General features: G+C 37.7%; 1 protein-coding gene across 1 annotated transcript in view; it reads left to right on the top strand.

The window, feature by feature from the left end:
- LOC124612751 (E3 ubiquitin-protein ligase RNF19A-like) overlaps window positions 1-27,105 on the top strand; it is a 190,608-nt gene extending 163,503 nt beyond the window's left edge. The window contains exons 11-13 of the mRNA XM_047141145.1: window positions 876-1,071; window positions 18,723-18,987; window positions 22,884-27,105. Coding sequence (XP_046997101.1) covers window positions 876-1,071; window positions 18,723-18,987; window positions 22,884-23,189 — 767 coding nt within the window. The 3' untranslated portion in view covers window positions 23,190-27,105. The remainder of the gene's footprint in view (window positions 1-875; window positions 1,072-18,722; window positions 18,988-22,883) is intronic.
- The last annotated feature ends 539 nt before the right edge of the window (window positions 27,106-27,644 follow it).

Genomic DNA, 27,644 nt, shown 5'->3' with positions numbered 1-27,644 from the left:
ATAGGTGAAGTCACTGTTATCACTATCAAGCAGCCGGGCTGCAATAATGGTGTGGAAAGAGGCTGTATGGTTATGATATATAAAAGATTCTATTGCAGCATTCACTGTCAGTGAGTGATGGAATAAGTGCTTAATGTTGAAAATTTTTGTTATTTTATTTTTTTTCCCTGTCCATGTATCTGTTGTACAGTTTCAGAATGTTTGTTGTCCAAGAGAAAATTTTAAGATCTGTGCACTAAATTCCATTCAGGTCAGATTATGTAGTTAACGTGTTGTCTTGAAGAATTATGCACCAGTTTTAATTTAAATGTCTGGTATGATTTCTACCGTTCAGTAAGAAAGTGTGATTTGATGTCGTACATACTGATTAATAACATAAAATTATGAATTAAATTCTGAGAATTCAGTGGTGATATGATAGTGACACACATTGTATAGAAATAAAGAAAGGTAACATTGTTCTCATGAAATCGGGTTGGCTGAGTTCAGAAACTCAATATTAGAGGAAGACTTCAACAATTTCACTGCTTGGTGCAATCAAGGTGGTGGTGATGTAAAGAGTGATTAGGATACATACCAAGACATAGGAAATGGTTATTTTCCCTGTATATGAATCTATACAAATAATGAATAAGGCAGAAAGTGTTCTAATGTTGGTACAAAGAACCGAGAACCATGTGTTGTACAGTAGCTTCGGGAGTTTGTGTGGATGCACCTAAATGAGAATGCATTTTAATCATAGGTTTAAGATAAGAATTTTCTAGATATGATTAAAGACAATTGAGATTGTGATAAATTACTGTATTTGGTCATGTCTGGTGATCTACATCAGCGAAGTGAGCTGATCCTTTAATAGCGACTATATGTGCTTACAGATGCCGTCTCTATGGATGCTGTGTCACATCGAGGAGCCAATCCTTCGATTGGTGAAGCTTCTCTGTCACTTGGTAGCGGCAGTGGCAGCCAGTTGGAAAGAGTTGGTGGAGGTCTCAGTGGCGGAGAGTGTGGCAGCAATGCTGCTCTTGCAGGTGCATCCATTGCTGGGAGTATAGCATCAGGGCCTGTGCAGAGGTAGACGAGATTTCTTTTCTTCTGCAATCCATTTGCTTTGTGCAGTTGTCATTAACATTATTCTGGCACATCTTTATTCCATTTTGCTGCCAAGGGTGTGACTTTCATGTGAAGAAACTTCTTTAATGGAGAAACTTCTCTATGTTAAGAAATTTTAAAATCTCTTGACTTTTGAGAAATGGCAGTGAGATGATTGTTAACTATTGTTTACTTTTGTTAGAAAGAGTAACTTGCACAATGTCCCTGTGTGCACATCTTTGATATTGATATGAGCATTGTGTGAACAGTAAGCTGCAAATTGTACTGTGGAGGGCAAACAATAAATTCACGTCTTGTGTAGAGTTAATCAGTTTGTAACTGATGTACTATTTTCTATTTACAATATTTCAGTCTTTGTACATAATGCAGAAGTGGATGTCTGTGAGAAAAATTGCAGAGCTGTTGCATGATTTGTTTAATAAATATGATTCAAGGAATCTGACCTTGCATTTCCTTATTATTTAGTAGATACATTGACTTGTTTGTCTCCAATTGTTTGCATAATATTAGCTGTTTTTTAAACTATTGTCTTAATAAAAGCTGTATCGGCTAGATGGCTTAATATTTTTATTTATGATAATTTTCTTTGAGGAAAAAAGAATGAATTTGTTGCTAAGAATGACAGTGGCTCAAGAATTTCTCAAGCATAGCTTTCTTTTGAAAGCTAACAGAAATGTCTTGTAAATATATGCCAGTTCAATACTAGAGTTCCTTGGGATTATGTATATATTTACTTAAATTTGTTTCAATGTCTGAACTTAATTTTTTATTTTTTCTGTCGAAGATGGCAGAATTTAGCTTCATTTGTTTGTTTCCATAAAATGATGAAAGCAGTTACCTGACTACAATTTATGATTTTTTACAGTAGCTATACTACAGTCAGAATGTAAAACACATTTTTTTCAGTTTGTCAAATGATCAGAAAAGGGTATTTTATTTATTGTGAGTGAACATGTCTCACGATAGATATTTTCTTTTCTGCATTCTAAGTGGATTATTTGATTAATAAAATTTTTTTTATGTTGATCAGTCTACAATGAGTAATGACATTCTTGTTAATTTTAGTTTGTGTAGACAGTTATGTACATGTATTTTTTGAATAATTGAGAGTGAAATTTGAGGTTTTTGTTGCTGGTGAAAAGTATACTATACTTTAATGATTTGATAGACAAAAAGGTAATTTGTAAATTTTGGCAGAATTTTAACTAAATAATTAAAAAGGCAAAATACTGTTTTACAGCCAAATATAACTTTTAAAACTGTTTGTAGTGAATTTCTTCTTTGTTAACAGTTATTATTTACGTCCTTGCATACTGACTGTGTAAACCATAGTAGCTAAGTCGATTTTTCAGCTTTGGCTGACTGGTAGCACACAGATATTTCAGTAGATACAAGAACAGCCATGTTCTGTTTGTTTGCCATGTGCAAAAAAGGGTTTACAGCTGATAATGAACTCTGTTGTTCACAAGGTGCCTAACATTGTTTCTTTTCTCTCTCATCTAAGGATTTAAACTGCTAAAGGTTCGTTTATTGTGTCATGATGTCGTAACCAGAGTCAAAATAAAATCTGAAAGCAGTCTTACCAGTGAAGTACAACACTTAGTACTGAAATCGCATTTATTACGAACACCAACCTACAGAAAGAACAGAACAGAACTGAGCTGAGCTGAGCTGAATTCCTGGATGGAGCAGGCTACTATTTATACAAACATCACATATACCAGAATACACAAATAACAACAAAAATTTCAGAACTTTATCATTTTTGGAAACAGTAGATAACAAATAATTTCTGGTGGTTGGATTTGGACTGGTGACCTACAGCACAGTAGCCAGTGACAATAACCATCAACCCACGCTGCATGCAACACAGTTCGCAGATATATATACATATATGTTGACCACAATAATTCATGAAGTAAATACTCACGTGTTGTAGACAATTGTGTAGCACATTTTCACACGAATGATACCCAAACCCAACAGCTTATTTTACAGCCATACGCTATGTGATGATGCTAAGAAATATCTCGGATATGTGAGAATGAAGGAGCCAAAGAATCATTCACATACATGGTTTTAATTTTCTTGCTAAGATGACAGCACTGCTATTTATTAAAATTTTTTGAACTGTTTTATGTTTCCTTAAACTGGGGGAGACAATCAGAAAGTTAAAATTACAGAAACTGCCACCTTTTAGTGTGGATTGATACTCGGAATGAAGCAGCCAGTTTTAAATATTAATGTGAACTGTAAAGAGGCAGAATGTGTGGTGGCTGAAACTTGCTAACACAGATTTGCAAACTATGTATTACTTGAAACATCAAAGTAGTTGTATTTACCTTTGTAAACATGAATTATCTGGCCTAATCTTTAAATTAACAGCATATCTATCCTACTTTGAAAAATACAAGGTAGACATTAGACCAAAAACTTAGTTGTGTAGTCTCGCATACTACAGTCAGAAGAAGTAAGTTCATGTGACTTGAAGGAAGTGACAGAAATGACAAAAATATTTTGACAGGTCTAAAATGTGATTTAAAAAATATTTCTTAAAAATGCCAAAATTGTAGTAACTTGTTTCACCCCTAATATGACCAGGTCTTGTAAAGCACTGTGAACAAGTTTATTTTAAAATTTTTAAATTATCTTACACATTGTACCTGTATGCAGTATGGCTGCGGCAACATTAGCTGTAAAATGCTTCAATGTTTCTCATTAACTTTCAGTGCTGAGTCATCTTATTATTTTTTGCTTACCTGTGCTATTAAGCTTCTTTTGCACATCACTAAAAGCGAATTGGCACAAAGGAAGAAAGCATTTTACGATGAAAATGAGTACAACAGTTACATTATTGGCCATAATTGTCATCTGCAGAGTAGTATGATGCAACACCTTTCTGTCCCCTTCCCCCAAATCAACCAACGAATGAGAGGGTACCACAAATTTCGTTCTCTGGTTGGTTGTTGCAGTGGTAGCTCTTTTGTAAACAACCGGTTGCCAGTCACATTATTTTTCTAATTTAGGTGTAAGTACTTCAAACTCATCAGTGTCTACAGTGAGTGTTTTCAGTCAAGTGAACTTTTTTATTGACTGTCGCCATTCCATTTTTGCAAGTGAAATGACCAATACGTACATCACTCTCTGCATATCAGACACTTCACTGAAAGAGAATCGATCTCCATTGTATGATACGTATGTAATGTATGTGGCAGTGAATCTCCAAAGTGAACGCACAGTCAGATATAAACAGAAAAACTACTTGCTGAGCAGTAACAGGTGTGGTCACAAAAAGTAACACAAATACAAACTTTCAGAATTCCAGTGGAGGAAAGGAATCAGTCACAGGATAGGAATTATTCAGACATTAAAATTGGAAATGTTCCAAAATCCAGAGAGACAGAGTGACATTGTGTTATTGCATGATTAGTTTGAAGTTGATATAAAATACTGCACTCTAAAAATGTCTTCCCTTACCCTGTAGTGATACCAGAGAAGGAAAGTTACCACTCACCATATAACGGAGATACTGAGTCACAATAGGCACAACAAAAAGATTCACACAATTATAGCTTTTGGCCATTCAGGCCTTTGTCAGCAATAGGTGCGAGCGCGCGCGCGCGCGCGCGCGCGCGCGCGCGCGCGCGCACACACACACACACACACACACACACACACACACACACACACACACACACACACTCTCTCTCTCTCTCTCTCTCTCTCTCTCTCTCTCTCTCTCTCTCTCTCTCTCTCTTCTGAGACTGTGTGTACTGTTGACAAAGGCCTTAATGGCCGAAAGCTATAATTGTGTGAATCTTTTTTTTGTGCCTATCACGACTCAGCATCTCCGCTATATGGTGAGTGGCAACTTTCCTTCTCTGGTATCGTTACATTCCATCCTGGATTTTCCATTGTTTGATTTTTACCCTGTAGTGAGGTTTACAATACCATTAAACAAAATACATCATAGAGCAGCTTGTAACCATTAATCAGTTCTTGTAAACGACAAATTTAAGAGACACTCTTTCTCTGCCAGTAACAGTTCGTCACAGCTGGTATAGGGGATGTGGAGGCTACATTTTACTGAAGTTTTAGGATAAAGTACAAAGAATGGGGACTGGCATTTATATGAGAAGCGTAATACCTAAGTAGCAAATTGAAAAATATGTACGTAAACTAATGGAAAAAAGTTGAAAGTTTGATACCCGGCAGTGTTTGGTATGACACTTCCACGAACTTTCTTGAAAGCTGGCCTTATTTCCATTGGGAATGTGTATCTGTGTAGATGAGTGTTTATTTAAACCACAATTGGCCAATGTGAGCCATATGGCAGTTTTCAAGTGGATTAGTCATATTATTTTTGTCATATGACATCCGAAAATGATCGCCAATTGTGTGATTTCAGTTGATACACATGCAAACATGAATCTAGCAAAACTGAGTGCTGTACATGTGTTCACTCACGTTGAAAAATAAATTGTGGAATGATTTGGGTAAGTATGTTGTAGAAGATCTTACCACACATAGTGCAGAGACCTGGGGGTTACATAAGGTGGGGGGGGGGGGGGGGGGGGGTTCCTGGCTCTGGAATTTTTTTTGTAAAACAATTCCCATTTATAAGATGAACTGTACGGAAGGGACAGAGTAAGAAGAATTTTGTGTATGGACAGAATTATGATTGACACAATAAGAACACAGCAGTTGTTGGGGTATGGCTGAAGGATAACTCACAACAGAAAGCTGCAATGAAAGTGGAAATTGACTTTCCATAGAGAAAAAAGAAGTATATGATAGCTGAAAATTTCATGTGCAAGTGATAAAGTGTAGCAAAAAGTGTTGTGAATAGTTCGGGATGTTGTATAAATGAAAATGTGCTTGCCTTCCAGTTAAAAAAATCATCTCCAGGGACAATGTGGCTGAAAACTGTAGAGTCTTCTTCTAAGAGAGTGTGAAACTTGTTGCTGTCTTTGTATCATGCTTTTATCCCTAAATTGCAAGGAAAAAAATGAAACTATGCTCGTGTACTTCAAGTTTAATGTTGCGTGTTGAAGATACTTGTATAACGTAACAGGATGGGTAAAAAATCCATAAAAGGAGGTTATAATTATGCAAGCTTTTTGAGCCAGTGGCTCCTTCTGGTAGAAGGGTTGAAGAGGAAGGAAGAGGGGCGAAGGAAAAGGACTGGAGAGATTAGGAAAAAGGGTAGAATTCAGAAGTGTCACCCAGAACAGTGGGTCAGAGGAGACTTACCAGATGGGATGATAAGGAAAGACTGATGTTGGGTCTGTACCAGACGAGATTTAAAAACCTGAGAGCTTAAATGTGGAATACAGGATAATATGCAAGACTTTAGTTTGAGAATTAATTTATTAACAAATAATGAGAGTTTAAGGAGAGAAATTGTGTTTTCAGTTTTGTTGATGGTGGAAAATCATACAGTAGGGCAGAATTGCATAGGAGTAAGAGTGATATGTTGTGAAATTTTTATACTAGAAATAAGACCTAAGAATATACAAAGAATAAGGGATCTAAACAGGTAAACATTACTTGTCATTCAGCTTACAGTGTTTATACAGTCACTATTAGTGAAAAATGTAGACATATCACTGTAAATATCAATAAATGCTGTACAGGAGTGTGGCCAGGTAATGTCCCCAACAACCACCAGTATTTTGACATGTGAAAGCCACATTATTTTTTAGACTCAAATGAAATGAGAAAGCCCTATGAACAACACCATAATAACCAATTAGCTCCAGCACCCAAAGAAGGTTAATCAACATCAAATGATGTCGATAAATAAATACTGATTACCAATGTGTGAGCAAGTAGTGCTAACTCCGTCCATCTGTTGTTTGACCAGGAACAGAGCAGGATTTCAGGCAGAACTTAACGCAAGAACCTCTTTCTCATTTGGAAAATAGCTTGCTGATTTAATTTCAAAAGCTTCCTTAATAACATCATACCACTAACTAAAAGCGAATGCCAGAATCTTTGTATTGTTTCACAGCATTGAATGACCAGCGGCAAGACAATTTCCTGCAATCGCAGAAGGGTTACTTTGTGAAACATCTAATATGATGAACAAAATTAAGGGTTGCTTTGTACCTATGCTTGTGTAATCTCATACCTTGAAAATTTGCCAGCCAGATTAGCCCACCTTGAAGTCACTTTTCACTAGAAAGAATATAGTGAGGAAAACATCAGACATGCATGTCACTATTGATCAACCATCAATTGAGTGGGTGATAGAAATAGCTTGTGGCATCTAAGCCAGAAACTTTCTTGCCCTACGCAGGTTATCTTTCGGATGGAATTGGTCATATTTTGAGGAAATATGATTTTTCAGACACCAGCTAAGATTAGGGCCCTTTTGTGTTCTGTAAAGGATTCCCGTAGGCCACTTGAACGTTTAGTTTGCTGGGGAAAGCTGAAGTGCTAGTATGCTGTACATTGAGATTACAGCGTACACCCAAATTTAGGAGGTTGTTCAGGAAATTTTCTTAGGTTTTTTTTATTTTTTTTATATAAATACAGATACTTAGTCGCTGTTGGCTCATTACAATGTAATAATGTTATTAAGATTTATTCAGTTCAGTATTTATTCAGTTACCTGTGTGATTGCAAAAATACCATCCCTGTGAAAATTCTAGGAATATGCACTCACCAAAACACACAGCACAAAACTGTGTAATGCAACAGCACTCGGATGCAGAAGTACTGTGCACTGGTTGCTATCACTGCAAGGAAACCTAAGCCTAGTGTTGTGCCACCCTTCCATTGCATTCAGTGGACTACACATAAGATGTGCATCAGCCAACTGTTATCTGTAAACCTATTTATAGCGTTGTATGTCACTGTTAACTGACACTGCTGGTAAAACAAACCCATGACTGAGTTGAGCAATACAGAATGCAAGCTTTAGGGTGGATAGTATAGTGGCACTATTCTTATTGACAGAAAGTACCTTGAGTGAATGGAACAAGTTTGTTTCCAAACAAGATATTCAGTGTGCATATAGTATCAGTGCAATACAGATACAAAGATAAAAGGAAATAAGAAATCAAATGAAATGAAGTTACTCTGTAATGAATCACTGGAAACAATGGGTCACTTGTCCCAGAATCCTCAGAAAATCCCTCTGAACAACCTGTGGAGTTCATCTTCATTCTGTATATAGGACACACAAAATGTGAACAATATGCTTTTGATACTAATTCTATAAGGAAACCAACATTAAGTGTGAAGTCTTGGGGAAGTGGCAGTAAACATCAAAGCTCTTATTCACATTTTACAGTTGTATCAAGTTACTGTTAGCACTTTCCAAAGATGGGTGTGAAAAAATGTGAAAGTTCTAACAGAAAGGAACTGAAACATAAATAGTGATTGGTTGTTGACAAACTTTTCCGTGTGAAAAATATTGATAAGTGCTCAAATAGATATCTACGGCATCTCACTTATTCACATTAATCAAAGCTGTCGTTAATTGGTGTAGTAATTGTAGTGCTGGGTCCATCTTTCATTCTCTAATATGATCTTATTGGGGAAAGTCCTAATCTTCATCTTGTTAACAGAGTTGAAACATTTAGGGTGCATCCATTTACTGTATCCATCGCCGAGTTACAAGCATCTTCAGAACTCTCTTTGCACATGCACTTTGCTGTATCTGAGATTCTCCGCAGTGATGCGGCATTGAAACTTAAGTCATCCAGTAGATGTAAATTTGTGAATCGATGCTTTGTTGGATTGAAGCTGAATCTAATGAACAAAAAGTTGTCCATTGCTACAGATTTCCTTTTCTGACGTGGTGTTTCTTGCAGAATTCTCCCATTTACATTTTAGCATGGAGTTAAGGCAGTGCACATTTGTTAGTGATAAATTTCTGTTGTCATTTGTTCTTCTACTTCATCATATTTCTTGGAGTTTTATGCATATATTGAAAATCTTTACCCAGTAGGTCTGTCGTTGCTCACTACAGTGTGGCCAGTTCTTAAAAAATTTGAAATGCTGAGAAGTGCATAACATAAAACTACAATCTGAGTCTTAGGTACTACCTGGTGTAGAACAGCAAAAATTACAACGATGGTGACTGCAGTTACTGTGGCCAGAATTTATAAGAAGTAGAACATCAATAGGAGCAAACTATTTGAGAGTGAACTATGTGAAGGAAAGAAAAGAAGATCAAAAACATGAGTAAGATATCTGAAAGAAAACTCTGTTTAAGTGGAAACAAAATTTTGTGATGCTATTTCAATAGTTCTGAAACAATGTGATTAAATTTATTACCCAAGTTCAGAAAAGGTGTGATGAGGACAGTGATTAACATCTAAATATGCATGTCAAGAATTATATTGGTTTATTAATGGAGGCTGAAGGGAAGCCAATACTTTCCTTTCATAGTGTTTATTCTTGAAGGGGGGGGGGGGGGGGGGGGAAGTAAACTTGAAATTGAAGATACTCTTACGGTACCATGTTTCTGGAATGTATCACAAATTATTTTTTGGTCCCATTTTACAGAAAAAGAATGAATATGGTCCTTTTGACCAATTGTTAAAATTATAAAAGATGAAATAGCATTAGAAGACAGGGATATTTGTACCCCGAAATGACAGATATTGAGATAACTGACTGCAGAACAGAAAATCACCTAAAATTACTGAGCAGTGGAAAGGTATCTGTATTGGATCAGATACCTGTAAGATTCTACAGAGATTATGTGAAAGAAATTGCTCCTGTTGTAGCGGTAATTTACTGTACCTCACTGGAGCAACAAAGGGTTCCTAAGAACTTGTATAAAGCCATGTCATTTCCATATACAAAAAGTGTTATAGGACAGATGAACATAATTATAAGCATATACAGCCGACTTCAATCAGTTGGAGAATTATCAACATATTTTATGGTCACATATTGCGACATTTTTGAAGAATGAAAATCTTGTCTATAATTTGAAACATAAATGTTTGTTTGTCCATGAGAACCAGTGTGTCACAGACAATTACACACAGGTTGGCACTGTGTTACTTGATTTCAGGAGTGCATTTGGTGCAGTTCCCCACTGTCATTTGCAGAACAAAATATGAAGTTATCAGCTATTGGAACAGATTTTTGATCTGATTTACAGCTTCCTTGCTGATAGAACTCAAAACATCATGCTTAGCTGAATGGAATCATCGGAAGTGAAACTAATTTCAGGAGAGTGGTAGGTGCAAACATATATATAATGACGTTATGGATAATGGTGTACGTTCCAATACACTGTTTTCAGACAATTGTCATGTACACATAGGTAGCAGTACTCGAAGACTAGTGAATTGCAGGAAAACCTTCAAAGGATCAAAGATTGGTGCAGAGACTTTCACTGGCCCTTGAATGTTTATAGTTGTTATATATTGTACATACATAGCGAACAATGAACTACTGCTTGAAGATGCTGTTGACAAGAAGTCGGTGGAAACAATAACTTCTATAACATATCTATGGGTAACATCTGGGATGACGTAAAGTGGAATGATCACACAAAAAAATTGCAGAGGTTCATTAGAAGAATATTAAGGAAATGTAATTCATCCACAAAAGAGGTGCCTTAATTCCAGGAGCTTACATTCTGGAAGAATTGAGCAATCTATTACTTTCTCTCACCTATGTCTTGCAAAATGAGAACAATGAGAAAATCAGAAAAATTGGAGCTCATATGGAAATAAAGCAGCACTCTTCCCTCACACCATTTGCAAAGAAAGTAAGGGACAAAAATAATGTTACCAGAAGTACCCGCAGCCACAAATCAAAAGCTGGCTTGCAGAATATAGATATATATGCTGATATTAATTTTTGCTGTGTTATATCCGAAGAAGAGTAACTCACAGTCACTTTAAGCATTTTAAGTACACTTATTTCACTTACATTTCTGTAGCTGGATTGTGAGAAGAATGTACTAAATTAATGTACAAGGGGTGTGTCATCCTCACGCCCCCCACAGCCCCGTCCCTCTCTGAGAGCAAGTTGGTTTTATTCGGTATTCCAATACATCATATTATTCCCCACTCTTTTGGTTACAAAACCCTGTTTTTCAACTAAATCTCCAATCAATGTGATGGCCTTACACCATCTTACTGGAAGGGCCTGTATGTCCACACGGTACCACTCTACAGGTGGACTTAGCAGCCAGTGTTGTGCTGTATCAATAAGCTCTCCATCAACCATGAGCTGCATCCTGCAGATTACATCCTTCATTGGGCCAAAGAGATAGAAGTTGCAAGGAGCGAGATCTGGGCTGTACAGGGTATGGCAAAGAACATTCCAGTGGAGTTTTGTGGGCTCCTCTCAGGTGTGCAGACTTCTGTGAAGCCTTGTGTTGTCATGGAAAAGGAGAAGATTGTTTGGATTTTTGTAGCAATGAACACGCTGAAGTATTTCTTCAATTTATTGAGCATAGCTCAATAAACTACAGAGTTTATTGTAGCACCATGTGGGAGGACAGCAAAGAAAATAACCCCTTCAGACACCCAGCGTACGGTTGCCATCACATTAACAGCTGAGGGTGCGGCTTTGAACTTTTTCTTCAGAGGAAAGATGATGTGGCTCCGCTCCTTGGATTGCAGTTTTGTAGACAGTTCAAAGTGATGAACCCATGTTTCATGACTTGTGATTATGTTTCACAAAATATTTTCCCAATCAGCCTCATAATATGTAAGCAATTCCACACAGATGGTCCTTCGTTGCTCTTTATGGTCGCCTGCTAGGCAGCCGGAACCAAGAGAGCACAGATCTTTGAGTATATCAACTGGTGGATGAGTGTATCAGCATTACCAACAGACACATCCAGTTGAGGAGTGAGGTGTTTGACTGTGATCCATCAATCACCTCAAATGAGTGTGTCTGCACATCCGAACATTGCAGGAGTCTCTGCTGTTTGTGACCCACTCGCTGGAACACGGGAGGGCTGTCTGGTTTGCCCAACTTGTTGCAGTAGTGACAGATGACTCGCCCAATGACTCACTATGCTTTTGTTCACTGCCAAGCCTCCGTACACGTTTTACAAGCACCTATCTTGAATTCTCTGGTTTTCCATGGAAAGAAACTCAGTGACAGCTCTTTGCCTTGAATGCACCTCCATTACAGCCACCATTTTGAAGGCTACATATAGCACCATAACCTACTGGAACTTCATGAAACTATAGGGACTGAAGCAGGACTGTACCACAAAGCAGGAATATACCACAGTGGCTTACAACAAATTCCACATTTAACTGAAATTGACTGAACAGAAAAAGTGTGGCATTACTTATTGAATGCCCCTCATAATAAAGTGGGGACTTATGTAACTGGACTAATTGTTCTCACAAGTCATTCAGATAATTGAAAATTCATACAATGGAATGTACAAAACAAAGTGATTTTTGTATTGTTAACTGTAGAAAGAAACATACATCACCCATATGTTGTAATCTCTTAGGTATGTTGGCGTATGGTCATCTTTCTAGAGTTAAAGCATAATGTCAGGCATTCATTAAAAACAACAAAAACAAATTAAATGTGTTTAGATCAACAAAAATCAATGTTTATTAAGAGATTAGAGACACATTTTTGTACATAAATACATATTTTCTTAAAATTAATCAATCCGAATTTAAAAAAAAAAAAAAAAAATCTTAATCATGAAGTAACCAACTAAAGTCACAGAGGACAGTCACTGTAGTTTAATTTTGTTTAAAATATTTGGTAATCGTCATCTGAAGTTAACAGTTTTCTCTCTTCATCACTGCTACATTACATATTCATTTTAACTGCTGTAAGCTCAGAATATCACACTCTGTTTTTGAACCATTCAAATGCTGTTTCCAGGGCTTGAAATGATTCCACACGAGATGGTCTAGCATAATTTTCATCATCTATGTTTTCTTCTGTTTAATCTTCTTGCATTTTCTGCTGTTCATCTCTCTTAATTATTTAATTTACAAGATCCAATTTTAGTATTCCGTTTCAAGCTTTGTTCAAAGTTTTCCTTTTAGTCAAATCCCATGCATCTTCAGCCAGGTAACAACACTGCTTTTAATTCATTTGCTCGAAGTATGACAAAATGACTTCTGCTTTAGATAACAATCTACATTAAAGTTGTTTTATAATTGTTCAAAAACACTGATCCACTGGTCGTAGCAAGGATGTCACATTAGGAGGCAAAGCTTTTAGTATAAACATGTGATTTTGTCTCTCTAACAGCTCAGCTGAAAGATAAATTTATGCATTATCCAGTAAAATTAGGACATTTCCTTGTTTACTAATTTTGTTTTGAAATTTTTTGCTTTGTTGTCATACCAGTCAATGGATGTTTTGGTGTTCATCCATGAACTATATATTTTTTTTTATTTTTTATTTTTTTTAATAAGTGAAGGGAACCCTGATATTTCTTGAGCATTTGGGTTTTTGATCTTTCCATTGAGGAGCGAAGGCCTGGGTCCCAGTAGTGTTAGCGCAAACTAATATTGTTACTCACTCTATACTAGCTTTATATCCCAGAGCTGAACTCTTTCACCGAGAAGCTAAAGATTTTGATGGTAATGATTTCCAATTTAATTCCATTTCATAAGCATTGAAAACAAAGTTCAGATCAGTCATTTTTGTCCAATTCATTTTTAAAATCATCTTTAAAAGAATTTGCTGCCTCTACATCAGCTGACATCTTTTCACCTCGTACCTCCAGTTTGTGAATTCCTTGATGAGATATAAATCTGTACAATCATCCATCACTTGCCACTAATGATTTGTTACCACCTTTTCTTAACTGTGATGCCTTTTCACAGAGCAAAGGACTAGATATTGGTTGTTCAGTCCATCATTTTTATAATAAACGACAATACAAAGCTTCTTGCAGAAGTTCATTTTTCAGTTTCTTGATCACTTTTTGGTGCTTGCTTCTGTCTTCACTATCAAATTTGTATGTATACTTCAAAGTTGAATTGGTACTCCTCTTAATATTGCTTATCATAGCCGTACGTACACCATACTTATTGACTAACCTGTGACCAGTTTCTCCTTTTTAATTTTTTAAAAAATCAATCAATAATTTTTATTTTATTTTTAAGCGATAAGACCACACACTGCCCTTTGATATTTTTAAGCACCGACACGATACGGTGCAGCAGTGTAGTAATTGGCAATTGTCTAACTCAAACAATAATGAAAGGTGCGCCCTCTTACTCGAACAATAAAAAAACGCCTGGGGGCAGAGATTACACAGGTCAGGTAGTACCAACGTGACATGTCGTTGCATGCACTGACCAGACCACTACTTGTTGTGGACAATCCAGATAATCCCTAATCCGTATAACTGAGGTCCAGATAATCACGTCTCCATAGTACTGCGTTCAATGATAAGTGGGCAAACTACAGTGGAACATTCAAATTGTAGTAAAGGCAAAAAAGATTTGTGATGTCCCTGATATTTATGTCAAGTAAATACTGGAAAAAGTGTCCCTACTTGCATGTTTTCTCATTCTGTCCACAATAATGAATAACATAGCTTTATGAATCTAACTATAACAAATTATGCACTTACCAAACAATCAAAAATCCAGGATGGAATGTAACAATATTATGATAACGAAAGTTGCTACTCACCTATAGCGAAGATGTCACAAAATAGTCGACAGACACACAAAAACACCCTCACGCAGACACAACTCGCACACACATGACTGCAGTCTCTGGCAACTGAAGCCACACTCACTTATGCATTGAAATCTTTCGAAAATAACTAACTACAATATGTTTATTAGCAACTGGCTGTGACAGTTAGTTTTTACCACTGGTATTTATTTTTCTCTAGACATATGAGACACAATTAGATGGACACAACTGGTCACTTCAATGGGTTTGAGGAGAAATGTTGGCAGTACACTAATGCCCGTAAATGGTTTACAGGGAGTCCATGTCATTTTTGATGGTATCTTCCAAATCATTCTTGTTTTGCTGTGATGCAGTGCTTTATTTAATAAGCCTGTGGAATCTCTGTTGAAGTGTGTTTAGTTCTCCGTAGTGTGTCTCGTGGATGGTTGGCCTCTCTTGACAAGTAGTTGTGGTAGATAATGTCACATATTTAAACATTCCAAACTTGATGTAAGTTTTCCTATGTTCATTATGCTTTAGCTTAATTAAGAATGCCGTTGTAATGTATACCACCACAGAGCTGCTGAAATCTATGACTAGTTCCAGTAATTTGAGCCATTGATTGGCAGACTTCAGAGTTTTAAATGGTGTTTGCCAGCTATCGATTATTTTCAAATATGTCGCATATCTTGTGGAAGCAAGTTTCCTGGAGTACTGCACGACATCATCTATCTCACTGACAGCACTAACTATAGATAGGAAATTTATTTTAATGTAACGGAAGTGTGGTATATACCATCTTAAATTCTGAATTCTTTTGAAGTAAAGGGGTCTGCTAACTGAAAAGCAGAAGCGTTAACTTGTCAGTAGACACACACACAAAAAGAAAGAAAACTTGCTAGCTTTTTGAAGTAATCCTTTTCCCAACTTGAGTGGAAAACACACACACACACACACACACACACACACACACACACACACACACACACGGAATGTGTTGGGTGGTGTGGGTAGAGAGGGTGTGAGGCAGGGAGAGAGTTTGTGAATGGGAAGCTAGCAACTGGGGGGCGGGGTCTAGAAATGCGAGGAGGGAGTGGGTTTAATGTGGACAGAGCTGAGAACGGAGCCATCAGAAAGGTGGCCAGGAAGATAGGGTGTCTTGGCCGTAAGTCCAGACCATGAAGATATCATCAATGAACCTGAACCAGATTAGGGACTGGGAGTTTTGGGAGGCTAGGAAGGTTTCCTCTACATGAACCATAAACAGATTGGCATTGGAGGGTGCCATCTGGGTGCCCATGGCTGTGCTGTGGGTTTGTTTGTGTACCTTCCCTAAGTAGTTATGGGTAGTGATATAGTTGGTAAGGTGTATATGAAAGAGGTGGTGAGTTTGGAGTCTGAAAGACGTTGGGAGGGGTGGATCTATAGTGGCAAAGCCATGAGCATGAGGGATGTTGGTGTATAGGGAGGTAGCAACAACAGTGATTCAGGAAGGAAAGGAGTAGGGATGGTGGAGAGACAGTGAAGTAGTTAGTATCTTTGATGTGGGAGGCTAGGTTTTTGGCAGTTTGGAGGTGTTGATCAACAGGAGCAGAAATTCTTTCAGTGGAAATGTATTTAAATTCTACCAAAACTTCCCTACAACACTTATACTTAGGTCTCTTGTTTGTTACTGTCTTGCAATCTACATCTATTTTCTGTCTCTTGTATTTTCTGACCACATCTTTTCCCATGTTTTCCTTCTTGCCTTTTTTATCTGCGCAGTTCATCAGATCCGATCAACTTGGTAGCATGCATCTTTTGGGACATGCTGTAGCACCACTTGCAGATCCACCAGATCACTGATATAACACTATCCAGCAATTAATTGCTACGTTTCAGTTCCAAATCCACCCACACCTCCTCATATATCACTCCCATCTGAATTTCATGCCTTTCCTTCTTCTTTCCCACACATGAGTCTAACTTACACACAATTAAATATCTTCACATACAAAGGTCTAATATTTAACCCAGCACAATTTTCTCCACCCTTCTCACTTCCCAACTCCCACTTTGTTGTTCAGTTCATTTATAACTACTTAAAGCTTTCACTTGTCGATTTCCTGTGTCATTTCCCATTTTCTAACACCATTCATACTCCAGTGGACCCCTACTCCATCTATCTGCACCAGTTTAGGAAAGTATGCCTTTCTGTGGTAAAACCCAGTCCCGAATCCTGTTCCGTAAATGCTGTTGCTGTCTAAGCTATGGAATTCCTCCCTCCAATTGTCTAACCATGAAAAAAAATCCCCTTATCTGGGTCTCACCATTCCCTTCACAATAACATTCACCTTTTCAAAGTCTGCCAGTCCCTAACTCTCAAAAACGTGATTCTGCAGAAATACCTCTCTATGGCACAGGTAGCAGAGAACCACCACTACTCCCTCCACAAGATACTGTTTCTGTGCAATCCTGACTATGTACACTGCATCTCCGAAATTGAAATGCTTGCATTCCAACTCCTGGAGGAGCATTCCAGACACTACCTCCATAAATTGTCCAACCTGTTGACACCCTACTTCTCCCATGGAGGACCACTGCCTATCATCACCCATCCTACTCTCAGTAAACCCCTTCGACGATCCCTCATAGCATCCATACCCCACCTGTCTGGCTTTTTCAAATTACTAAATCCTCCAAAAATTCCCTTCCAACACACTAAACAAAAGAAAGAACCCAAGCATACCCAAAACCCTGTTGTTAACCTTTCACAAAAAACCTCAGTCCTACCCAAAGACCTGATTTTCAGCCCTAACTCCAAGTGTAACCATGTTGGGCTTCTGAAAGACATACTCTCCTTCTGTTGATCTCTACAGTGGAAACACTTCAGCTGCAAAGGAGTGCCCACTTCTTCACCCGGTATCACTATATCCTTTGTCAGGGCTTTGATTATCTCTCATCGTGTGTTAAAATAATGGACATCCTACCTATGATTTCTCTCATCCTCCATAAAATGGTGGTCTATTGCTCAGCCAACCTACACAACTCCCACTCCCAACCCCTCGCCTCATGTATCTGATACCTGTGGTAGACAAAGGTACGAGACCTACCCAATCCACCCACCCAGCACTTCCTGCTCCAGTCCTGTCACAGACTTATCCCAACCCATTACAGACTGGGCCACCTGTGAAAGCAGCCATGTCATATACCAACTCTGCTGCAAACACAGAACAGCTTTTTACGTCGGTATGATAACTAACCAGGTGTCCACCATGATGAGTGGTCACCCAGTCAGTAGCACACCATCTAGTGAAGCACAAGAAGCTTAGTTTCAGTGGCTGCTTCACAACTTGGGCTGTCTGGATCCTCTCCTCCTCCACCAGCTTCTCCAAGCTATGCAGATGAAATTTATCCTTATGACACAGTCCCTGCTCCATTATCATCCTGGCCCCAGTCTCCAGTAGCCCCAAATTCTTCACCTAACCGTTGCATCTCCTTCCGTCCTGTCACCCTCTCTCAATTCATGTCTCCATGTCGCCTTTGGTGTGTGCCACTCCCCACCGGCTCCAACAACCGTGCATCACTTGCCTAACTTGAGTACCTGTCGTCCCTCGCTCCCCACACTCCTACTTGGCAAACTGGCTGCCACCAATCCCTATTCCTGCTTCCCACCTTTCTCTGCCTCTACCCATCCCATGTGACACATCCTCCAGCACAGTCTAATCTACCTGTCAAAATGCAGCACTGACACTGTTTGTCCAGCTAAGCTGAGGAGCACAACCACTAGAATATACTAGAAATTAATTTTCATTCCTGAAATTTGAAATTTAATGTTGTGGTTTTAAATGGTATGTTTTTTCCCTGTGACAATTATAACTTATTTTTATCTGTAGATGCCCCTCATTATTTACACTCACTTGCTATTTGACATATTGCTGATATATTATATTTCTGTTCATTAATGATCTAATGTTGTTATAATCATTTCCAGTTTTGGTTTACATAATGATCTATGTTGTCAGGCTAGAGATACAGGCAGATGTAGCATCTACACAGCGCCTGAGCACAAGTAGTGAGACTGCGAGCTTATCTGAGCAGTCTCAGTCCCTGGCATTATCTGAGGGTACAGTTCCACGTTCAGAAGTCACAGCACCAGTACCTGTCGAAGTACATGCAGGAGCTGAGTCAACTTCACTGCAAGGAGCCGTTCTGCCACCTCCTTCTCCAGAGGAAAGTATGAGTCGACGTCACACGTACAGACGGTCACGTCCACCACTTGACAGACAGGTAAGTCTGTCTGTGCCAGTCATTCAGTTTTTGATGGATATAGCCTAAGCATAACTTTTTAATAATGCACACTTATAGGTCGAAACATTATGACCACTGCCAGACGTGAGATTCTGTGCCGTCTGGTGGTGTTGCTGGTACATGATGCAGTTAAGGAAGTGTTGTAAGTGGAGCTGAAACGAATAGGGAGTTGTTCTAGTGATGACATGTGCTGCAAATTGAGAAAGCCACTGATGTAAACTACTTTGGCGAAGGGTAGATTTCTGTGGCCAGGCACATGAGAATGAGCATCTCGGAAACGGCGAACCTGATCGGCTGTTTGTTTACTACTGTCATGAGCATCTGTTGGAGGTGGTTGAAGTATGCTGAAACAATGAGTAGGCGACAAGGTTTGGGTGTCCATTTCTCATCACAGAACGTGGAAGTTGGAGGCTTGTCCACTCTGTAAAGAAGGATAGGTGGTGATCTGATGATGGAGCACACTGTTCGGTGCACTTTGTTGAATGTGGGGCTCCACCACAGAAGACACATACTTATTCTGTGTGACCCAACAATTTCATGATTTACAATTGTAATGGACACATGGTCATTGAGACTGGACCATGAGTTAGTGAAATGCATCACCTGGTCAGATGAATCACATTTCTTGTTACACAGTGTCGATGATTGTGTCTGGGTTTGTCATCATCCTGGTGAATGGCTGCTCAAAACAGGCACTGTGCCGTGGATGAAGGGCTGGAGGAGGCAGTATTATGCTACAGGAGACATTTCTCTGGGTTTCCATGAGACATGTGGTAGTAATCAAAGGCATCATGACAGGAAATATGACCAACACACTACTAAGCAGATGGTCATAATGTTTTGACTCATGAGTGTGTATATTTACCTGTTAAGTGTGAAACTGAATGCTACACCATGACTCGGTCAATGGACCAAATGAGAGAAATATGATGATGCAATATTGAAGCCACAGAGCATAAGCAGCAGTAGTTTCAAAACCTGTTTTTATTGTAATTTACAAGCATTGACTTTATATAGTGATGTTTGTCCTTAGTAAGATTACTCTTTTCTGCTTTACTATTGTCAGTTTTATCACAGGTTCCAATAGTTGTGACATGATTGAGGAAGGGAAAAAAATAACCTTTTATGCCCACGATTAAGGAAGGGAAAAAAATAAACTTTTATGCCCCTTAAATCCTGGTTGTCCATCAAAACATTTTCTTTCTGGTGACATATAACAGCATTTATCTGATTTGCTTAGTAATATCCTTATTTATATATGTGTGTCCTTCACATTCAAGAGCAATTTCTGTTAAATAAAATCCAACATCTTAACATCTTGTTTTTGAAAAATCATGGTACTGCTTTTCGTGCTATCATGAGGTCTCTTCGTTAGGCCTTGTAGGAATTGGTCAGATGACTTGCAGTAAAAATTGTTTTGAACTGAAGATTTGATTCTTGAATGAACCTTACACAAGATGAGGCTATAATTTCTTGCCATTAACTTGACTCTATGTGCTGGGTTTTTGCACGACGTATGTGTCATTACCTTCTCATAGCAAATATGTCTTCACTGATATCATTAAACTGGTGATTTGCATGAAAAGCTAGCCAGAAACTACACTGGTGGTCATTAAAACGGTGACACTATGAAGGCAGCATGCAGTGCTCTACATGCTTTAATATGATAACTATAATCATTTCAGCACAACCACATAAATTAAGTAGAGGCAATGCAGTCTACTTTGTGTGTACATAAATAAGATTACACACCTTGTTTTTCAACCAGAAATCACATTTAAATGTAGCTTGTTTGTGAGATCATGTTATTCCTCAGGTAAGGAGGAGCAATGTCTACTAGCACATGTCAGAATTCAACAGAGGCAGTAGGATTGTGGTCTAATTAAGACTTGCAGTTTATGTTCTGCGATATTGGTGCCCATGTTGGTTGAGATCTCATTACTGTCAAGCAGATATTGAGTTAATGGATTCAGGGCTACCATGTTCATTACCATATGTGATATTAATGGCTCTGCATGACTAGTGCCCAAGAAGACAGTCATATTGTTCATCCAGCCATGCAGAATTGTACAGCCACATTATCTACCTGATGTCAGGAAATGGGCTTGTTCGCAGCAAAACAAGTATCCACAAAAACAGTGCAGTGACGCCTGGAACACTACGGTCTGTCAACATAGAGACCTTTGTTGTGGCTTTCCTGATGTGACAGCAGAGGGAGGTGTACGGGCAGAGGTGCTCCCAGCACCAGCACCAAGCAGGGCATAGTAATGATGCGACACTTTTTTTTCTCTCCCCTCCAGACAAGTCCTGTTTCTGCATATGGCATTATAATGAACACATATTTATGGAAGCTCCAAGGAGGACAGGCTTTGCTAGATTGCTTTCATCATTGTCATATGAGCCCAGTGCCTGCCTTGATGATACTGGATTATATAGTGTCCACTACATGATAACCTCTCTCTCATACGCATGGCCAATAATTTGCGCAACAGCCATACATTCTGATTTCTTAAGGATAGTCAGGATGGCAATTCTTCTGGGAAACCTGGAATCCTCAGGAAATTGCATTTTACCTGGAAAAATCAAGAAAATCTTGGGGAATTTTAGGATTTTCATAAAACCTCAGGGAATTCTGTTTTTCTAATCTAACATTAGAATTTAATTTTATTGAGTTTCATAAATCACAAGTTTTAAAGCACTTAATATTTCCAAGTATGTTAATTATATGACTATTATTCCATACAAATTATTGATAATTAAACACTGTGTCAAGATATATCAACTGAAAGGAAAGAAAAGTTGTTATTGAGATGTTCCCCCTGTCCCCCGCTCATCATTAATTATCAAGAACTTTTTATGATGCAATCTTGCTCCACATACCTGGAATTCTCAGGTAAATTTTTTTCAAGTATGATTAGCTACCCTCATGGTGGCTGTGCCGTATCTTTGTGGTCTCTTTGACATTATCTATCAACAAGATAACACAAGGCTGTGTGTTGCCTGTGCTATCCTGACCTACCTCAAAACAGAGTGTATCACCTGCTGCCCTGGCCAGCATGTTCTTCACGTGTCTCACACATTGAAAACATCTGGGTATAGTTTGCCATGAGACTGACACACCACTGGTCACTAGCCAGTGTGATTGATGTGCTTTGGCACAGAGTTAAAGCAGCATCACATGAGATACATGTATCTGCCGCCCAAGCTCATTTCAACTTGTCCAGCTGGATTGCAGCTGTAGTTGCTGTCAGAACTGCTAGTTTAGTGTCTCAATTTTGCATCCTGTGTATCGTTAAATCACCTGTACTTGAAATCGAGTATTCTTGCTGCTGGGTTGTTTATACGTATAATAAGTAAAATTTCGTCATTTTCTGTCCTTCCTGATGTTGCAGTTTTAATGACCAGCAGTATATTTACACTCATCTGTGCAGGGTGTATTCTTAAAACAATGGGATATTACAGTTGAACACTGGACTCACTCATAAAAACAAACATGAAAATAGTCACTCACTTGCAGCTGAGCTACTCACTTATAAACTGAGGAATATTGAAACTTCTTTTGATGAGGATTATGATAAATTTTATATCAATCACTTAGCCACCATTTCGTGGGCAGTGAACCTGATGAAGTAATTGTTGAATATGATGGAGAAATATTTTCATTTCTCTCACATTTCATTTATATAAACCAATACTGTTGTACAATGGAAAATTACTGAATCAGCTTAGCTGTGTTTCATGTGAGATTATGAATATAAGAAAAAAGAACTGTTTTAGTTGTAGGTTCAACATATAAGTATTTGAATCCTGCTAAACAAACTAATTTCTTTGGGTCTAACTGCAGTAATAGCAGTAAATGAAATTAATGTTACCAGGCAAGTGACAGCAGTGGACGAATGACTGGTGGCGATGACTGCAGCTCGGAGCGTGTACGTTTTGATGACCACGTGAGTTTCATCACACCGCCATTGACAGCCTACTGCGAAACATCTGAGGATGATGAGAGTGATATCGTAGGCAGAAGGCCTACTCGACACCGGACAACTACTACAGCAGTGGCAGAGGTACAAGAGCTTGGCAAGTGGCAGGCAGTACCCATGATTTCACTACCAGATGTGCCACCGTCCCTGACTCTTCCTGGCCGGCCTGTTCGAGTTAGTGTACCTGTCACATCATCCTGAATAACGCTTCTGTTGTAGAAGGCACCTCTTGATAATTTCTTGTTTTTCTGTACCTGGAAATGAGAATTGTTGCTCGCAATTTTGGAGCTATTTACAGAAAGTGTGAAGATTGTACAAGTGTAGCAGTTATGTTATCTGCACAATGTGTGTGCAGGCTGGCGGAAATAGACATGCAATTAGCAACTTGTTGAGTTCCAAATGATTTTTTATTTTTTGTTGGACAGTGTAAATTTTGCTTATGCTGCTGTTAGTTGACAGTTCCTTATTGTACTGTGCAACTGTGTCTTTATTTAACTGTACTTTATAACCGTCCTTTCATATCCTATTGGAAAATATTATAATAAGTGTTCAGTATCATGCAGAATTCTCCTTGCACTTCTGTGCAGTAGGATGCAGTATTATGTGCTTGTAGCATTAGATGTTTCATAGATGCTCAAGATGAAGCTTATGCCTGTGTGTAGGAATATTACTTTCTCTTGTATAAATCTATCTGCAAGTCATAATCACTGTTTTTCCAATGATGTTATTTTCATGTTCCCAATTTAATTTTTTGATACTGCAATTTTAAAGAGTGATACAATTTTGAATATTCTAATTTTTATTGCCACCTCTTTATCTGTTCTGTAAATTGTTATATATTTTTATTTTGACAGTGTATGTGCCTGTATAACGTTTGTGTTATGATGATTTACATTTAATTTTATTTATATTGTAGAGTTATCTTAGTAAAATTAGTGTAGATGTACTTGTATGAGGGATGCATAAAGAAATAAATTGTGGAAGCTGCAGCAACAGACAGAAACATATGTACTACGCAGATTCTGTAGAAATAATGTACAAACTACCCTCTTTCAGAATGCTGTTGTAATCATCTCTTGGTAAGTCTACCCATGTTAACTTGCATTATGGAGGAGGGTTAGTTCATATGTTAATTCTACATATACATTTTTTTGTTCTTAAAAAAATTTAAATTCTTAGCGATCATTTAGCATGCTCTGCACTGTGTACACTGAAGTACAAAGTTTTTGATAAGACTGCCAAGAATTAGGCTTGTGCTAATACCTCTGACAACATTCTAATATCAAATTACCTGTCATTCTCCACAAGATAAGATAATACACCTTTTTATGTGTAAAACCCATTTTTAGTTGCAGATGCTCAGAATGCATTTACACCTTCAGTTAATGACAGATTGCAATGCTGTAAGAAAAAATCTTTAGCATTCTTGGTTACAAAATTTGTATGCTATTTTTAAGATTGTACCAATAATCATGTATTGATTGTATGTGTACAAGTTGCTGAAGTGAATACACAAGTAGTAACACATTATTATTGTGGATATACTGTTCTGCATTTATTGTAATTTGTATATGTAATTAGATCATCTTCTATTCATTTGATAAACTGTGTAAAGCCATATAGAGGAGTTGTCACAGATTTTTATTGTTTTAAAGAATGCAGAGAAAAGAAACTAAGCATAGAGCTATAAGAGTTGCAGTCCATTCATTTGAGTAAGTGTAACTGATTTTAATTTAAGAACAGTAATGGGTTTCATCCTGTATAGATGGCACAGGCATCATTGTGTTTCCTGTTAAATGGTACTAAGATGTCCACAATTGTTTTATATTGGGGTACAGATATAATGGTTGACAATAATGGATTTTTGTCTGTGGTAAATGTGTTGCTTACAGTGAAAGATCTTAGAAACTATAAAATTCATGAAAGCCATACTATCTGTGATTAAGAACATATTGTATATGCTTTGTGGTGTATTAGAACAGCATGCAGTATTTATGTAGCCAACTCATTATGTGTTGTGAAAGGAGTCTGAATTGTGCCTATGTCAAATCTTGCAACACACAGAATATCAGTTTGTTAATTTTACTAAAGACAACAATGCATTTGGCATCAATTTAATACCACACAACCATTAATCTCCTCTTTCATGAGTCATTGGTCTATTTGCTCTATTGAATTTATATTGTTAATCATCTTGTAGCTTATCATGAATGAAATAATCGTGCACGAATAAATAGAAGCGCCATAAAATAACACATTTTGTGGATTGTATTTCAATGAAAAGTTCATAGTATTCATACTGTTATCAACAAAATGTTATAGATATGCAGAAGATCATTACTGTTAATGATCAGTGTGCCTTGGCATAGCTGTCAGCAACTGCTGTAAGAACATCTGTCCCGATAACTGAATGGTCATCATGACGGTCTGCCATCCTAAGGGGCCCGGGTTCAATTCCCGGCTGGGTCGGGGATTTTCTCCGCTCAGGGACTGGGCGTTATGTTGTCTTCATCATTTCATCCCCATCCGGCGTGCAGGTCGCCCAATGTGGCATCAAATGGCTGGACCTTCTCTGTAACCTCCCGGCCAATGACGCCAAACGCTCTTTTCATTTTTGCTGTAACGACAACCTACTTGAGTTGGTTATCAAATGATAGGAGCTGGAACACACACAGCCACATATAAGTGTGTGAGCATAATGCACACTAGAATGCCAGAAAACAAGGAAGAAATGACGGAGTGGAGTGAACAGGGAGAGGGTTGAAAATAAGAAATGAAGGATTTAAGACTGGCTGACATGATTTACTGAAAGCAAATAAGAAATTTTAACCCACTAAGTTTTGACTATGGGAGATGGAAAGAAAACAGAGGTAGAGTCCTTTTACCAAGACATAGGGGTTGTTAGTGATAAAAGATTCTGCTAAACTGGTGGTTGTATTCCAGATCAACTCTTTGCCTTTTATATAAACACATGTCAAAGTATAAGTATGTTACAGACACACAAACATTACAATTTTACATCAAAGAAAGACATGGTTGACTTGTTGTTGTAGTGATAATATGACTGATGTCAACTCAAAGCATAATTATCATGCTTTCAATGGCCACATCGTTGGTAGATTGAGTGACCACGTCATTGTTGGAAGTTAGTAGGCCTACTGTTCTTGCATGAATTACTTTTTATAAATTGGAAGAAAAGGTGGGATATGGTAGAAAAGATAATCAGCATTTTTGTTGATGTATGTTTTGTGACCATTAGTCCATGTTCCAACGCACATTTCTCTGCCTAAAGTTTTATCTTGGAGTGCTGGAGACATTATCGGAAGCTGTAAGAACTCAGAACAAACAAGATTGTAACTGCTTTCTGAATTGTTATGGTCTCTGATGATGCCAATAGCATTGGTAAATGAACCTTTCGACAGAGAAATATGCTTTTGAACACGGCTTAATGCCAATAAAACAAACGCAACTGGCCATGAAAGCCTACATTGGAGAATAGTCAGAGTATTATTTGTTATAGTTTCTGCACTGTCATAATTTAATTTCATATCTGGTGATTAATGATATTTTGTTTATGTTTAATATCCAGCACCCTTTCAGTAAAAAAGCTGGACTGTGAAAAATATTGTGCAACTCTTTATTAACAATGTGGCCATTGTGGGGCACTAATTGAGGATTTGAAGTGTATGTTTTGTTCGCTTTTTAAAACAGTTGAGTCTTGGCAGTAGCTTCAGATCTGCAACAGAGCCTACAAATTGAAAAAGGTTGTGCCATACTGCCATAAGAGACTGAAAAATTGTAATGGAAGAAAATCGTATTTTCTTGACTTTTTGTGCAGACAACTAATGTAATTATTCACAGCTTTTTTGCACCTGAACATTTTTGCATTTCTTTTGGTGCAGTTTTCCTAAAAATAATTTGTATTTTTTCTTTGTATATTATTCCTATAGTTTTCATTGATACTTTGACAACATCAGTTTTTTTATGTTGTACTGCAGGAACAGCGAGATGTGTTTTGTAATGATACAGTTGGGTCACCATTACATTTTAAGTCTACCCTTTTTAAGCTGTGTATCTGAACAACATGATTGAAATAAACTGAATTTTGTAAAACTGATTGCAATTTTTTGTTATCCAGCTAGTTAATTAATTTCATATTTCTTGGATCACTTATACAGTTAACTGTAATAATGTGGAACAAGTCATTTTACATTTACATTACATATTCATTTCTGAATATGACTACATGCTGACCATTTACAAGTTTAATGTATTTTTATTTTTTAAATGTGGATGCCAGTGTGAATTTTTTTCAGAATACTATTCCATATGATGTTATTGCATGAAAATACACAAAAATGTCAACTTTTTGATTTGTCTCCCCCCAAGAGTTGCAATGATTCAACATGCAAATTTGACAGAACTAAGTTGTTTTATTTTTTTGTTAAAAATGAAACTCCTCCAGCTGTACTTAAGATTTTATATTTATTTGGCTACTAGTTTCGACGTTGCGTCAATGCCATTTTCAGTCCTGCACACTTTGATGAAGTGTGCAGGAAGTCAATGTTGGTCTCACCATGGACTTCTAATACTGAGCATTATTTACAATTTCTTCTGTTGCTGGAAGCTGATTGCTGTTGATTTCTTGCCATGACA

This window comes from Schistocerca americana, chromosome 1 (genome assembly GCF_021461395.2).
Source record: "Schistocerca americana isolate TAMUIC-IGC-003095 chromosome 1, iqSchAmer2.1, whole genome shotgun sequence".
Classification (NCBI taxonomy): domain Eukaryota; kingdom Metazoa; phylum Arthropoda; class Insecta; order Orthoptera; family Acrididae; genus Schistocerca; species Schistocerca americana.
This window is presented reverse-complemented; position numbering and strand designations above follow the sequence as displayed.